The sequence below is a fragment of the Alligator mississippiensis genome, chromosome 3, assembly GCF_030867095.1.
Source record: "Alligator mississippiensis isolate rAllMis1 chromosome 3, rAllMis1, whole genome shotgun sequence".
NCBI lineage: Eukaryota > Metazoa > Chordata > Crocodylia > Alligatoridae > Alligator > Alligator mississippiensis.
In genome coordinates this window covers 81,296,432-81,312,310 of record NC_081826.1, presented here as the reverse complement: position 1 = coordinate 81,312,310, position 15,879 = coordinate 81,296,432, and the positions used below count along the sequence as shown (strand labels likewise).

The 15,879-nt window shown below is 48.6% G+C and overlaps 1 protein-coding gene across 3 annotated transcripts in view; it reads right to left on the bottom strand.

The window, feature by feature from the left end:
* Positions 1-15,879, bottom strand: part of LOC102561887 (opsin-5) — a 114,120-nt gene that overhangs the window by 22,751 nt on the left and 75,490 nt on the right. For all 3 annotated transcript variants that reach the window (XM_059724143.1, XM_006276156.4, XM_059724144.1), the window contains one exon: positions 9,486-9,820. In XM_059724143.1, coding sequence (XP_059580126.1) covers positions 9,486-9,820 — 335 coding nt within the window. The remainder of the gene's footprint in view (positions 1-9,485; positions 9,821-15,879) is intronic.

Here is a 15,879-nt window from a genome sequence, read left to right as displayed (position 1 = left end):
GTTTCATTTAAATCACAGAAAAATGTGCATTTGAGGTTACTTTTTTTAACCAACAAGTGGGGATTTTTTAAAAATCAAAAACCAGGATCCCTGCTCATAAGACTCAGATACTTTAAATGAAGTCCTTGCATATTCTTGTAAAAAGGCTGTATAAGTTGATTAAGTAGATACTTATTCTCCTCACACTTAAGGTCAAGTAGGCACCCATAGTGGTTTGGACCATTCAGTTTCTAGAAAGAACCAGGATGTGTTTTAAAAGCAGCGTAACATAATTAAGGACTTCCAAACACAAGGTCAGCATCCAGATCTCTGCTCAGTCCATGGTGTTTGGTTGTTCTATGTTTGCTTCCACCATATGGATTCAGCCATGGAACAGCAGGCCCCACAAGCCTAATATGAATTCTGCCAGAGCTCCAGACTGACCTTGGGGAGCAGAGTGGGAGGAAATGCCAGTGAAGAGAAACAGAGGAACATCCAGAACTTGAGGGAGGCAGAAAATCAATTGTCTAGGGAAGCTCCAACATGAGACAGGCACTAGAAATAAGTGACATGTAGTAGTAGTTGTTTGCTGTACTTCTAGAACTAAATGTTGGCAAGAAAAGAGAAGCAGGCCATGTCTACACAGCAAATTTATCGGATCAGACAGTGATACCTTCAAAAACATACCACTCTGATCTACACGGATTGCCATGTAAACTAGAAGCAGTGTAGCTAAATGCACATGCCACTAAGGCCAAGTAGACTCATTACCATAAGGATAAGCTTGTTAGCATTGCTTTGGGCCCAGACAACATGTTCTCCCTCTGCCCCTTCCCCCCTCCCTGCATGCCAATACACACTCTGGTCAGTCCAGGACCCAAGCTATACATGTCATGCATCCCAGACCAACTGATGGGGGCACTGCATCTAGCATGTGAGATGGGGAGGAGGTTGTAGAGTGACCCTGCATAGGTGCCAGGTGTGGCACAGGTCCTGGACCAGCTGAGGCAGGTGCCATTGCGACTCATGCCTTGGGTCACATGAGTGGGGCCAGTTGAGCAGGCATCATGTGTGGCACTTGGATCAACTTAAGACCTAGTGCCAGCACTGAGGGCTGGATGATGGGGCTCTGCAGGCTAGATCCATCCCACAGGCTGCATCTTTGACACCCCTGACCTAAGTGACTGCAAACTATTTACCAGAAGCCAAATACCAGCATTTATATCAGAATGCAGATGCAAACTTATGTGAAGCCAAACAACTCTTAAATTCTAGGCTACATGTACTAATAATTCATACCATAATGAAACTAAGAAAATATTAAGAGCACCAGAATAATAAGTATCATAATTACAAATACTTGGGAATGATAACAGCTAGGATGAAAGCCTCAGAAAGACTCAGATTCCTCACACCAAAAGTCACCTTGTAAGTGTAACAAGCTAGGGATCTGAACTGAATAAATGCATTAGCTTCTTTTTGGTTATAAGAAGTGCAAAGTACAGTAAAACCTATTCTTTTAGGCAAGAATGTCAGTTGGTGTAAGGTTATTTTAGCAGGGTCTGCTGATTTGCAGCAGGGAAGGACTTAGACTATTAACATTTTACTTTACAGCTGCAAACCAAAACATGAGAACACTGGTATTAGCCTTGGTAATGCTCATTTAAAAATAAACTGCAAATGGACTAGCTTGAGTAATATTTTTCAGCAATATCTTTGGCAGAAAAAAGTCCTTTCTTTTTCTGTTTCTACAGTTCTCACTGGCCTATACCTAGCTTTTAATTCTACGGATTTCTCTGAAGTATTCACATTTATTTATAATACTGTAGTGCCTAAAGCTCAGTCACAGAACAGGGACCCGGTCATGCAAATGCTCTAGAAATACAGAACAAAGAAACAGCCCCTGCCTTGAAGAGCTTACAATCCAAGGATACACACAAGATAGACAAGATGGAGTGCAAAGAAACAATACGGGTCAGCACAGGGGCAGTTCCTATCAGCATGATAGCGCCCAAACTACCATCAAATTTTCTACATGCATCACAACCAAAGAGTCTTAAGAAGGAATTTAAGAGACGCTAGGGTAAACCAGACATTGCATCTGAGTCAATTCCAATTGATCAAATCAAAACCTGGGAGCAACACAGCCCTTTACCGACCTGGCCTGCCCCCGAATTAACTCAAATTAGCTGCGATTGTTGTGGGGAAAAGTGTTATATTCGAGCTTTGGCACAGGTTACCTGTATAATGTCAAAAATCTGTGGAATGTTGTAATGTCATAAAATTATAGCATTTTTAGAGAAGTCTAAAAGTGAAGGCTTCATGTTGTTTCAGGGTGTGATATAGCTGGAAGGCAGAGAAACCAGCATTGGGTCTTCCCTCCCTCCACATCCAGCAGGAACCTAGCTAGAGTGGGAGGGGAGAAATTTTGATAAACTGTTTGAAGTGAGGTGGGGAGGAGAAATGGGGGGAATAAAGAGAAAGACGTGAAGAAAAGATTAACAAAAAATTAAAGGACTAAAATTTTGAATCCGTCTCAATGAATTGGAATTGGGTTGGAGGGGGGAGTAGGGTTAGGGACAGCAGGAGTTGTGCTGGCTGGAAGCAGGGAGTTGTCCTGGCCTAAGTGGTGAGACGCTGGGGCTGGGAGTGCATGCTGTCCCTAGCTCCAGGGTCCCACAGCTGTTAAGCTACTCTCAACACCCAACAGATGCATCAGAGTTGGCCTGAGTACAGAGCCCCCAGGAAACTGCTTCTCTGGAGCTCTGTGCTAGGGCTGAAACTGATGAGGCCACTCTGCACTTAGATCACGGGCCAGAGCACTCCTGGGGCTCCTTGGGCTTCCTACAGTCAGATCAGGCAACTGGGGGAAGCAGGCTTTCCCAGCTCCATGGTCTCTCTGCAACTCAGAGAAGTTGATATAAGTGAGAAGGGAGAAGGGGTGGGGAACCACAAGAGATTTGGAGAGTAGGAAGGGGCAGAGGGGCTGAGAGGTATGCATCCTGGGACACTGAAGGAAAGAAAATGAAGTGTTTTACCTCCCCTGACCATTCAAACAATTCCCTGGAATGTCATGGATGAACTGTTTCCAAGATAAACCTTCGTTTCCATGGCTTATCTTTAAAATGTTTAGAGCAGTAGGCCTGTGCAAGTCGACAGCGATCCAATCTGGCTTCAGATCCAGCAGCTTCAGATGGCCACAATCTGATCCGCAGCTCCAGCCTGGGTTTCTGCCTCAATCCGGCCGAAGCAGCTCCGAACCTTCAGAGCCACCTCGGAGATCTGGCCATAGGGTATAATGGGGAATCAATGGAAGATTTATAACTTTATTATTTTTCTTATGATTTGGATGAAACTTGCAGGGATGGTAGAGTCTGCTAAGAGCATGAAGTCTGCCACGTTTTAAGAAGATCGGTGCAGGGGTTGGGGGGAAACTGTACCCCAAATTCTTAAAAGCCAAACTCATGTCACGGCTGTGTTACAGCACAGGGGGGTCAAAACTGCAGGGGTGGTAGCTCTTACTGAGGCCACAAAGCCTGCCACATTTCAAGGAGATTGGTGCAGGGGTTTGGGGGGAACTGCATCCCAAGCTGCGAACAAGCAAAACTGGTGCCATGGGTGACACTGCATGTGCTAAGGCACAGCAGGGTGACAGCTGCAGGGATGGTGTGACGCCTGCCAGCTGCCGAGCAGATCAGTGCAGGGGGGTTCTGGGGCCCTGCACCCCGAGCTGCTGACGGGCAAAACTTGTACCAGTACTGTGTCTGTCTTAGGGCAGTTGATTGTCTGTATTGATTCTTTCCTCTCCTTAGCCTGATTTTGTAGGTGCTAATTGATGCTCATTAAGTCGTTATGTAGTAGCTAGGTCCTGTGCATTGAGCTGGTCCCTGAGTGAATCGTGATTGATTGATTGGTAACTGATAACCCAGGAGCTTAACAGTCAGGCCTGCAGCAGTGTCTCCCCTCCCCGCCCCAAGCCAGACAGTCAGTCCCACAGCACCCAGGGCACGAGTTTTGCTTGTCGGCAGCTTGGGGTGCAGTTCCCCCCAAATCCCTGCACCAATTTCCTTGAAACTTGGCAGGCTTTGTGGCCTCAGTAAGAGCTGCCACCCCTGCAGTTTTGCCCCTCCCCCCCGTGTTGTAATACATAGATGTGACAGTTTTGTTTTCAAGAATTTGGGGTACAGTTCCCCCCAAACCTCTGCACCGAACTTCTTGAAACTTGGCAGAATTTATCCTCTCTGCAGAGTCTACCAACCCTGAAAATTTCATCTATATTGGATAAAAAACAACAAAGTTATAGATATTTTATTGTTTCCCTGTTATACCCTATGGCCAGACCTCAGAGGCAGCTCTGAAGCCTAACGAGGCCAGCGCTTTGACTCAGACGTGCTGCTTCGGACCCCAAAGCATCCAAAGCTTCTCCGGATCAGAAGCTCTGTCTGAAGCCTAGCACAGCCCTATAGAGCAGCATTTCTCAACCCGTGGGTTGCAACCCAAAAGTGGGTTGCAAGAATATATGAAAGAGTCGTGAACAAACTTTAAAAATGGATTCTCCTTTAAAGGAAAAGAACGTGGGAAACGGTAGGTTTCCCTGTACAGACTGGCAGAGTTCCTGCCTGCAAAGAGCTGCTTAGGGGCCCCTCTGTCCCACACACCCTCCCTACCCCATACACTGGAGTGCTGGGGGCAGAGGGCAGTGGGTCAGGAGTGAAAGGCACTGGGTCAGGACTGGCTATTGATATTTACTAATGAGTCTGGTACAAAAAAGGTTGAGAACCACTGGTTTAGAGGATAAGGCTCTTGTTTGAAATGCCTTTGTGATGTTTTTAAGGTAAATTGTGCCAAGGCCCTCGGATACATCACAGGTACTTAAAATGGAACAATGGGCTTATATATCTGTAGCATCCCAAGAGAAAAGGCTTTGTCCCAGAGAAATCCCATGTCTGTTTTTAGCCATAATGAGTTATGCCTTTGCAGAAGTTTATAAGAAGCAACTGCCTAGTGTGACATGAACCATAAGAGAAAGTATAAAGATCCCAGCTTAAAAATTTAATGAAAGCAGGAATTGAGCTACTCAGAAAGGAAGAGAGACAACAAGTTGGCTAGGTATGGGCAATGAGGGCCCGAGGAAAGGCTGTTGCTGTAATTGAGATGCAAGATGCTGGAAACCTGAATGTGAGTTTTGGCAATATGGGGTTGGATAGGAAAGACTATATATTTGATACATGCAGAAGTTGAAATTAAACAGAAAGACTCAGCAAGACTTTTGCTGGGAGGAGCAGACAGCCAGGTCTGACCGCTTGTGTAGGTTCCTGGCTGTATTACAGGACCTTCACCTTATCCAGGAAGTACACAGCCTCACTAGGGGTAATGCGTTGCTGGACCTGGTCCTGGCCACGAGGGATGACCTGGTGAGGGGACTGCAGGTCCTTGACCACCTGGGCAATAGCGATCATCACCTGCTGGATTTCACTATCCAGCGCAGGGCATCTAGGGCTCACACCAAGGCTAAAGCCCTTGACTTCAGAAGGGCCAACTTCAATGAGCTTAGGAGACTAGTGGGGGTGGCACTGAGGGCCCAGAAGGTAGAGGGGATGGGAGTCCACGAGGGATGGTCATACCTTAAGGGGGCGATCCTCCAGGGTCCAAAGGATAACAGTCCTTGAGAGAAGCAAGGGGGGTAAGAGTGCTCAGAAACCCCCTTGGCTCAGCAAGGGCATTCAGCAATGCCTGAGGACTAAAAGGGGGGTGGTACAACCAGTGGAAGGGAGGAGCTATCACCAAGGAGGAGTACTCCTCCTCGGCCCGGGAGTGTAGGAGGACTATTAGGAAGGCCAAAGCAGAGATGGAACTCAGGCTAGCATCCAGGATTAAGGACAACAAAAAGTCCTTTTTCAAGTACATTGGGAGGAAGAAGAGGGCATCAGGCAATGTAGGGCCCCTGCAAACACAAACGGTAATCTTGTGGCCATGCCAGACAAGAAAGCTGATATTTTTAACAGTTTCTTTGCATCTGTTTTCCTGAACAGGGACCGGGATATCCCACCTACTAGAGGTAGGGACAATCTTGGGGATAGCTCTACCAAGCCTTCAGTCAGTGCAGATGTAGTTAGGGATCTTCTGGAAGGGCTGGACATTCTTAAATCTGCAGGTCCAGATGCCCTCCACCCAAGAGTGTTGAGGGAGCTGGCAGTAGTCATTGCGGAGCCCTTGGCCCAGCTGTATGAGAATTCATGGTCATCTGGCCAGGTGCCGAAGGATTGGAAACTGACTAATGTGGTCCCAATTTTCAAGAAGGGGAGGAAGGAGGACCCAAGTAACTATAGGCCTCTAAGCCTCACCTCGGTGCTCGGGAAGGTCTTGGAGAGAATCATCAAGGAGCATATCTGTGGGGGGCCTGCAGGGGAGGTCATGGTCAGGGGCAATCAGCACGGGTTCATCAAAGGCAGGTCCTGCCTGACCAACCTGATTGCCTTTTATGACCAAGTAACTAAATCCTTGGATGATGGTGTCACTGTGGACGTAGTCTTTCTAGACTTTAAGAAGGCCTTTGACACGGTCTCTCACCCCATCCTCATCAATAAATTAAGAGACTGTGGCATTGATGCCTGCACAGTTGGATGGGTAAAAAATTGGCTGATGGGGTACACCCAGAGAGTAGTGGTGGACAGGTTGTACTCAACCTGGCGAGATGTGAGCAGTGGGGTACCCCAGGGCTCGGTCCTCGGGCTTGCACTGTTTAACATCTTTATCAGCAACTTGGATGAGGGGGTGGAAAGCACGCTGTCCAAATTTGCTGATAACACTAAGATGTGGGGCGAGGTGGACACTTGAAGGGAGAGAGAGGCTGGAACTAGATTTAGACAGACTACAAAAGTGGGCAGACGAGAATAGGATGGGGTTCAACTTAGACAAATGCAGGGTGCTGCACCTTGGGAGAAGGAATCCACAGTACACCTACAGGCTGGGGAGTTCCCTTCTTGAAAGCACAGAGGCGGAAAAGGATCTTGGAGTCATTTTTGACTCCAAGATGAACATGAGCCACCAATGCCAGACTGCAGCCAGCAAGGCCAGCCATACCTTGTCATGCATCCAAAGGTGCATCTCAAGCTGGTCCAGAGAAGTGATACTCCCCCTCTATGCGACTTCAGTCAGGCCGCAGTTGGAGTACTGCGTCCAGTACTGGGCACTGCACTTCAAAAGGGATGTGGCCAGCCTGGAGACGGTTCAGAGGAGGGCCACCTGCTTGGTGAGAGTGCAGCAGGACAGGCCCTACAAGGCGAGACTGAAGGACCTGAACCTGTTCAGCCTCAGCAAGAGGAGGCTGAGGGGGGACCTGGTGGCTGCCTACAAGCTCATCAGGGGAGATCAACAGCAAATAGGCAGAGCCCTTTTCTCCCTGGCACCACGTGGGGTGACAAGGAACAATGGTTATAAGCTGATGGAGAATAGGTTTAGGTTAGAGATCAGAAGGCAATATTTTACAGTTAGGGTGGCCACAATCTGGAACCAACTTCCCAGGGAAGTGGTCCTCGCCCCTACCTTGGGCAATTTCAAGAGGAGGTTGGACGATCACCTGTCTGGGGTCTTGTGAACCCAGCATTCATTCCTGCCTGTGGCAGGGGGTCAGGCTAGATGATCTATTCAGGTCCCTCCTGACCCTAGCTACTATGAAACTATGAAACTTAGAAAACTTAATGAGAGAACCAAAAGAAATGTTCAAGGTGAAGATAACACATGGGTTACAAAAGGCAGGAGGCTGGCACTTTTCCACAGTGATTGGGAAGAAAGGTAATGGAGAGAGCTTCCAGGGGAGATTAAGAGCTGTTTTAGCCATATTGAGTTTAAGCTGATGGCAGTACATCCAAAAGGAGATGGCAGACGGATCTAATTTTGGCTGAGAAAGGAGAGGTGTCTGCTGTAGAGAGGTAGATGAACTGTTTAAGCTTCTGTCCTCTCAGCATACTGAAGTTGTATGAACATTCATATCAGATCATTTGTTTATGCTGGTGTTCAGGCTACCCTCAGTTAAAACAATCTGTTCACTCCAATACTGATTTATAGGCATGAGATCTAGGTCACATCATTTAGCTACTTCTCACTTTTTGTCTGCAATCTAGGTTTATATTTCCTTTCTTTTTGATCTAGATAATGCTTCTATGCATTTGCCAAACAATATTGCAAACATCACGTGAAACTATTTGCTAAGAAGACATTTCTGTGAGATAGTATTATAATGCCCCTTCAATATAAAATGACTCATCTTTTTTTCTCATATGAAACAAACTTACGTAAGAGTTTATGTTACTAAGTAAGACAATAACATATTTTGTGTTTCAAATTTTCCAAAAATAGAAAGATCAAGAGAGAGACCCAAAATACTGGAAGCAAATACAGTGGGGAATGAAGTAAGCTGTGAGATGGCAGACTCCAGGAAAAAGACAGGTGATTCTGGGAGCATAAAGGAAAGGCTACACACATGGAGCGCATCTACACATGTAATTAGTACACATGAATTAACTCTGTAGCTTATTGCTCCAGAGTTTATTGCTCCTGAGTGCCATTTGAACATGTGCCTGAGAGCATGTAACTCCAGAGCAATTAGCTCCAAAGTTTATTCACGCACAGCATGTGGAGCCCAGTCAGAGAAGCCCCGACTGGCAGCGGGTCAGCTTGCCATCCCAGGGCTGCTCCAACCAGGCTCCATGTGCTGTGGAGAGGCTGGCTGAAGTACAAGGCTGCTTCAGTGCAGGGTTAGCTGACAGGCAGCCCCCGCAATGAAGCACCTTCATGCCCCAGTCAGCTGGTCAGTGTCTACATGTGCACTGTTGTGCATGGAAAAAAAACCCTCTGCAACAGAGTAGTACCTGTATTTACAAGTACTACCCTACAGAGAAGTTTATTAGTTTCATGTGTCCTAGTAAGGGTGCACATGTAGACACTGAGACATTTACTGCGCAGTTAGTCAACTGCACAGTAAATGTCTTATGTAGACACACCCATGAAAGGTCAAAATACAACTCAGATATACACATTTAAGACGACAGTTCCAAAGCCTGGCAGCTACATAAATGAGGTGTAAACTTATTCAGGATATGTGATGTCGCTTTTTCAATTTCATGTGTTATAATTTTATTGCAGTCTGCATAATTTTTCTTTTATACTCTTCCAAAATATTTTACTAAATATTCAAAACATTAAAAAAATCCCTGAAATGTCTATGAGACCAGTCCTATCAGAACTACTAAGACATTCTGACATGCTACTTTTAGCATAGCCTACAGAAAAAACTACAGAAACCTCACAGCTATCCCCCAAGGGTTTTGCAAAAACAGTTCAGTGGTATGAAGTGAGGCTGTACAAGGAAATATTGCACTCTGGCCTAAAAAACAATCCAGAATTAAGTTATCCTTTCTTACTCCTCTCTCAGGGTCCCCTAGAACTCTAAAAGAGCACTGCCTATATACACAGAATGTGACTTGAAAAGAAAAATTTAAAAATACCTTGATTGTAATAGCCTGCATGTTGCTCATCCTGGTGGTGCCTGAGATATGCTGTTCCACTGCTTTTCTGGATTCTTTCACAGTTATTAAAATAAGGGTGTAGGATGTGACAATTACCCCACATGGGAGGATAAAGCAGAAGATAAAGACAGCTACAATGTAAGACATTGCCACCACACTGACATTAGCTGAATGCCAGTCAATGCAACAAGCGGTACCATACGGTTCTTCTCCATACTCTCCCCAGTGAGCTAGAGGTGAAAAGGCAAATATTGCTGCATAGGTCCAAGCACAGGTTAACAAGATTCGACCATGGTCTCGCTTGAATCTGTTCCCTGGAAGACAAGAAAGAATTAGTGAAGAACTGTGCATAGCAATATAGTGACTGCTAACCATACAAGCCAAGGTCCAGTGATAGAAGCCCCTTTTAATGTATTGAGGCAAATAAGGGCAATTTCCTATGATGTATGAAGAAGTCCTCTCAAGACTTTATTCTCCTCCCTTGAACCACTATCTACTGATTATGACTCTCCCATCATCTCTTTGTGATGCTTTGCTGTCTGTATTCACCCATCATCTTTTGACTTTAAAAAAAAAAAAACTTTGACTGTAAGCTCCTCTGGGGTAGAAACTATATTTTTGTTCCATGCTTGGACTCACCTGGCACAGTGGATCGTTAGTCAATGACTTGGGCTCAAAGATGCTACAACAGTAACCCTGGCTTGCTTTTCCAATGAAAAATTGCCACAAAAATCCATTTAAAATATCTCGTGCTCAACATAACTACAAGCAGGGTGGGTTACATGAGAGACATTTCAGTCTTTTACAGACATCCCCTGACAAAGCATGTATTTCCCTAGCTTCTTGCCAGAGAAGAGGGAAAGGGAAGGTTTCTTGACAAAAGGGGCAGTGCCAGGAAGTTCAAGGAGACTGAAAACAAACTGGAAACTTATACATAAACAATCCTGTAGAAGCAAATGCCCTTGACATGGAAAAATATAGCTAATATTTCTGATTTCAATCAAAGGGAATTTCTCTTATGCTACTATGAGGCACTAACATGAGGCACTCCTACACTGAAGATATTTTTGCCAACAGTGAAAATATTGTTCATGTAAATCAGAGGCATCAAACATACAGCAGGTTACTTGGCCCACTATCTTTTCCTAAAATTTTTCTTGGGATTCTCAGTATCCTCTGTAAGCATAACACTAAATAAGAGTTAAAGGTGGCCTCACGCTCCTTAGCTACTGTAAGGGCCTTGTTACATATTGCACTTTGAGCTGCTCAAAGACTGATCATCAGTGTTAGTGCTCGCTTGAGCTCGGAGAAGTCGCACTTTAAACCTAAAAACTTTCTCTAACTGTCCCCTCCTGAACAGATGTGACTTGCCACTAGCAGGCTGGTGAACAGGGGCCTGATGAGGAAGTGCAGTTATGAGTTGCTGCTACAAGGCTGGTGAGCCAGGACAGGATTCTGGGGGGGGGCGCATACTATGAGGAGGGTTGAGGCAGAGAGCTAATGGGATGGGGTTGGGTAATGAAATGGGAAGTGGAAAGGAAAAGGAATTTGGGGAAGTGTGGTGAGGGAGGAATTGGATTGGCAGTACAGTTCAGAGTGGAAAGCTTGTTCACAGGGAATAAAAGGGCAGGAGAGGGAACACTGCATCCTGGAGGACTGCAACATGGGTGACTCATCTGTGCAAAGTGACTACACATTCATGGAACACAAGCTGAATAATGTGGATCAGAGTTAAACCTGCCCTGGAGTGATGTAACTTTAAGCTGCCTAAAGTGTCCTTAAAACTAGTTTCAGGTGTAAATGTCTGGACAATCCAGGGGTTAGGAGCTCCAGGAACCGCCTAAAAGTAATGTGCAATAGCACTGTGAAACAGCTGTGTTTTGTTTTGGTTTCGGATTCAGCGGGTCAAAGGGACAGTGTTTCATTTCAGTGTTTTACAAGTCTGTGCAAAACAGCAGTGTTTTGTTTCGGATTGGATTCGGCATTTCAGAGAGACAGTGATTTGTTTCAGTGTTTTGGATCGCTGTCCCGTTTTGTTTAGGCAGAAATTGTTTCAAAACTTGTTTCGAATTTCGACGCTGTCTTGGTGTTTTGGCCATAGGCTATAATGGGGAATCACAAAACTTTTTATAACTTGGTCATTTCTTTTCTGCGTTGGATGAACTAGCATGGATGGTAGCCCCTTTCTGAGACCATGAATCCTGCCAGGTTTCAAGGAGATAGGTGCAGGGGTTTCCGGGAAAAGGCACTTCAAACTGCAGTTCAAAGCAAAATTCATGGTGTGTGACTTGGTGTGTGTGTTAAAGCACAGCAGGATGAAAATTGCAGGGATGGTAGCCCCTGTTCTCACCCTCAACTCCACTGCAACCAGTAAGCCTCAGGCCTCTCAAAGATCTTACAGGCTGGGCTTTCCCCAGCCATGATAGTGCAGTGGCTGGAGGTTATCAGGTGCCTCCTACCCACCTTTCACCAGGGAGGTTCATGGTCCTGGTATTTCCTGGGGCTGCTGCACCACTGGAAGTCCCACCCAGGCCTCTCTACCTTGGCAGGGTGCAGTTTTAGGTCATGCCCAGAATGATGTGGATCCTGCTCCTCCCCATATAGACCCAGCCCTTATACCACCAAGTTCTTCCTGGCACAGGAGCTCAGCAGGGAGATGTTCTTCCCCTGCTGGCTGGTGAGAACTAAACTGTCATCTTCAACTCTGAGAGGGGGCATTAAATGGCTGCCTTCATTAGCACCTGTCCTGCCACATACATCACCCCTCAGGAGGGCATGAGGCCTGGCAGGTTTCAGGTACAGTGGTGCAGGGGTTTCTGTGAAACTGCACCTCAAACTGCTGAAAGCAAAACTTGTGTCACTTGTGTGTATTAAGGGGTGTAGGTTGTAGCCATGTTGGTCTAAGGACATAGCCCAAACAAGGTTTTTAGGATCAATCTGATACCTTTTATTAGAGCAACTGAACAGTTGGAAAAATTGTTCTTTGCAAGCTTTCGAGTTTAAAAACCCTTTGTCAGGCTGTGGAAGCATCTGCATTTGGCATGTGTGCTCTTCCTGGATGAAAGGAATAGTAAAGAAGCCAGAGGCTGGCATGCAATGCAGGCAAGAAAGTCAGTCAGTGAAAATGTAAATTGAGGTGTCAGGGGTTAGCGAAGTACTGTGTCCAGTTTTGGTTGTCGCACTTCAAGAGGGATGCGGAGATTCTTGAGGGTTCAGAGGAGGGCCGCTCATATGGTCAGAGGCCTGCAGGCAAAGCTCTACGAGGAGACACTGAGGGACCTAGATCTCTTCAGCCTTCACAAGAGAAGGCTTGGAGGTGATCTTATGGCTGTCTATAAATTCATCAAGGAGGGGCAGCAGGGAATAGGAGATGCTCTATTTACTAGGGCACCCCCTGGAGTAACTAGGAACAATGGCCACAAATTGATGGAGAGCAGATTTAGGTTGAACATTAGAAAACTTCTTCATAGTAAGGGTTGCCAGAATCTGGAATGGGTTCCCAAGGGAAGTGGTGCTCTCCCCCTACCCTGGGGGTCTTCAAGAGGAGACTGGACAAGCACCTCGCTGGAGTCGTCTGACCCAGCCTTCCTGTCTAAACTCGGGAACCAGCAGCGGGAAGGAGAGGAGGCAGCACACGTGTGTCCCGCACGCACGTGTGCCCTTCTTACCAACCAACTGACCGGAGGCGGCGGCAGCAGCAGCAACAACAGAGGAATCGGCAGCGGGGGCAGCAGCAGCTGATCCCCCCGAAGGTAAGTGGGGTGGAGGGACACGGCGCAGCTGAGCCGGATCCGGAGGGGAAGCCCCCCAGGTCCCATATAGCTGAACCGGTAGGGAGCCGCGCTCCCGAGCCGCGCGCCGCAAACAGAGCGCGCAAACAGGAAGGGCTAGGAAGGGAACTATCCCCCCAGGCCAGGGGGCACCCCCGGGGCTAACCCTTGGGGGAGCAGGCTCCTGTGGCATCGGATCCCCCCAGCAGGGGAGCGTAGGGGCAGAACTGCCTGCAGGCACTTCCGGGTAGACCGGGGCGCCTGATTGGCCGTTGGAGCAGGGCGGGTAATTCAAACCGCGGGCTTTAAAGCCACGGAGTGACGTAGTTCCCAGCACTCGGGAACCAGCAGCGGGAAGGAGAGGAGGCAGCACACGTGTGTCCCGCACGCACGTGTGCCCTTCTTACCAACCAACTGACCAGAGGCGGCGGCGGCAGCAGCAGCAACAACAGAGGAATCGGCAGCGGGGGCAGCAGCAGCTGATCCCCCAAAGGTAAGTGGGGCGGAGGGACCCGGCGCAGCTGAGCCGGATCCGGAGGGGAAGCCCCCCGGGTCCCATATAGCTGAGCCGGTAGGGAGCCGCGCTCCCGAGCCACGCGGCGCGAACAGAGCGCGCAAACAGGCGCGCTATGTTAGAGCACGCCGGCGTTTGCGCAGACGTTCGCGCCAGAGGGCGGGCCAGGAGAGCCAGGAGTGGGACTCCTGTAGGGGTAGGGCGTAGACACCGCACAGGTCTACAAACAGCAGCTTATAGAATGGTGTCTACGAGGAGTACTGCTAGGGCCTCTGCCCAGGGGGACAAGGCTACCCGGGGCAGGTCTGAGGCCTCCACCCAGACCGAGCCCATGGGGGAGCCGGTGTCCCCCTACCTCCTGGCCTGTGGGGTATCCCCAGCAGGGCCGGGGGGAGCAGAGATTGGGGGCCCCCACACCTGTCCAGCAGGTGCCCATCTTAGGGCTCTGGAGGCGCAGGTGAGGGAGCTCCGGGAGGAGGTTAGCAGGCTGAGGGGGATCAGGGAGGCGGAGGATGAAATTGATAGTTATTTCCTTTCCCTGCAGGCCCAGGCACCAAAGGAAGAAGCACCCCGGGGAATACCCTCCGCAGCAGAGTGGCAGATGGTCACAGCCAGGACCGGAGCGGCACGCAGCGAACCGGTACCAGCTTCTCCAGTCCGACTGGTGAACAGGTACGAGGCCCTGGCGACCCTGCAGGAGATGGAAGGGGAGGAGGAAACCCTTGGGCAAGAAGAAACACCACGTTCTTCACACTCCAAACAGATCAAGAGATCCACGAGGACCCAGAGGAGGAGGCGACGAGTGCTCGTCATAGGAGACTCCATCCTGAGAGGTACGGAAGGACCCATCTGTCGCCAGGACCCCTCGGCATGAGAGGTATGCTGCCTCCCTGGAGCAAAGATTCAGGATGTGACGGAGGTAATCCAGGCCAGGATCAAGCCCACCGATTATTACCCCATGGTCCTAGTCCATGTGGGTACTAATGATGCGGCCAGGAGAACCCCCGATCACTTGATGGCAGACTACTGTGCTCTGGGTGGCGTGCTGAAGGAGTTCGGTGCCCAGGTGGTTTTCTCTTCCATCCTACCAGTGACCGGACGAGGAAGACGGCAGGAGAACTGCATCAGAGAGACCAACTGGCGGCTTCGGCAGTGGGGTCTCAAGGCAGGCTTCGGCTTCCTGGACAATGACCCGCACATCACGACGAGGGACATGCTCAGCTGGGATGGGCTTCACCTGTCCCCCAAAGGTAAGCGTGTGTTTTCTTCTAGGTTGGCAGATCTCCTCCGGCGGGCTTTAAACTAGGCTCGTCGGGGGGAGGGGAGTACGAGGGCAGGGGAAGCTGTGGACCACCAAACCATGTGGCACCCACAAGGACAGCCCAGCCTGAAGAAGGAGAACATTGGGAACCTGAAAGCCATGGGGAGGCCAGCACTACAGAACAGGTAAGGAACAAGAAGGTAAGAAACAATGGGCCCCATGGGACTTGGAGCGGGGGGGCAGCAAAGGCACCAGTCGCAGGGCTCAAGTGCCTATATACTAATGCTAGGAGCATGGGGAACAAGCAGGATGAACTAGCGCTCCTGCTTGCACTAAACACCTATGACTTAGTGGGGCTAACAGAGACCTGGTGGGATTCATCCCATGACTGGGCGGTACATATTGAGGGCTATAGATTGTATAGAAAGGGGAAGAAAGGGGGGGGGTTGCACTTTATGTCAGTGAGCAATACACATCAACCCTCATCAAGACAGAATCCGAGGTTGAGGAAGTAGAAGGATTGTGGGTTAGGCTACATGGGGGGCAAGGAGAAAGGGATTTGGTGGTAGGGGTCTGTTACAGACCCCCACACCAAGGGGAAGAAATAGATGCGGGGCTCCTGAGGCAACTCTCAGAGACCATAAAAGCTAAAGAGGCGATAGTCATGGGGGACCTAAACTACCCGGACATCTGCTGGGAGACGCAGACAGCAAGGTCCCATCGCTCACGCAGGTTTCTAACTTGTGTACAGGACCTCCACCTGACACAGGAGGTGCATGGTCCCACTAGGGGGAATGCCATACTGGATCTGGTATTGGCAACGGGAGA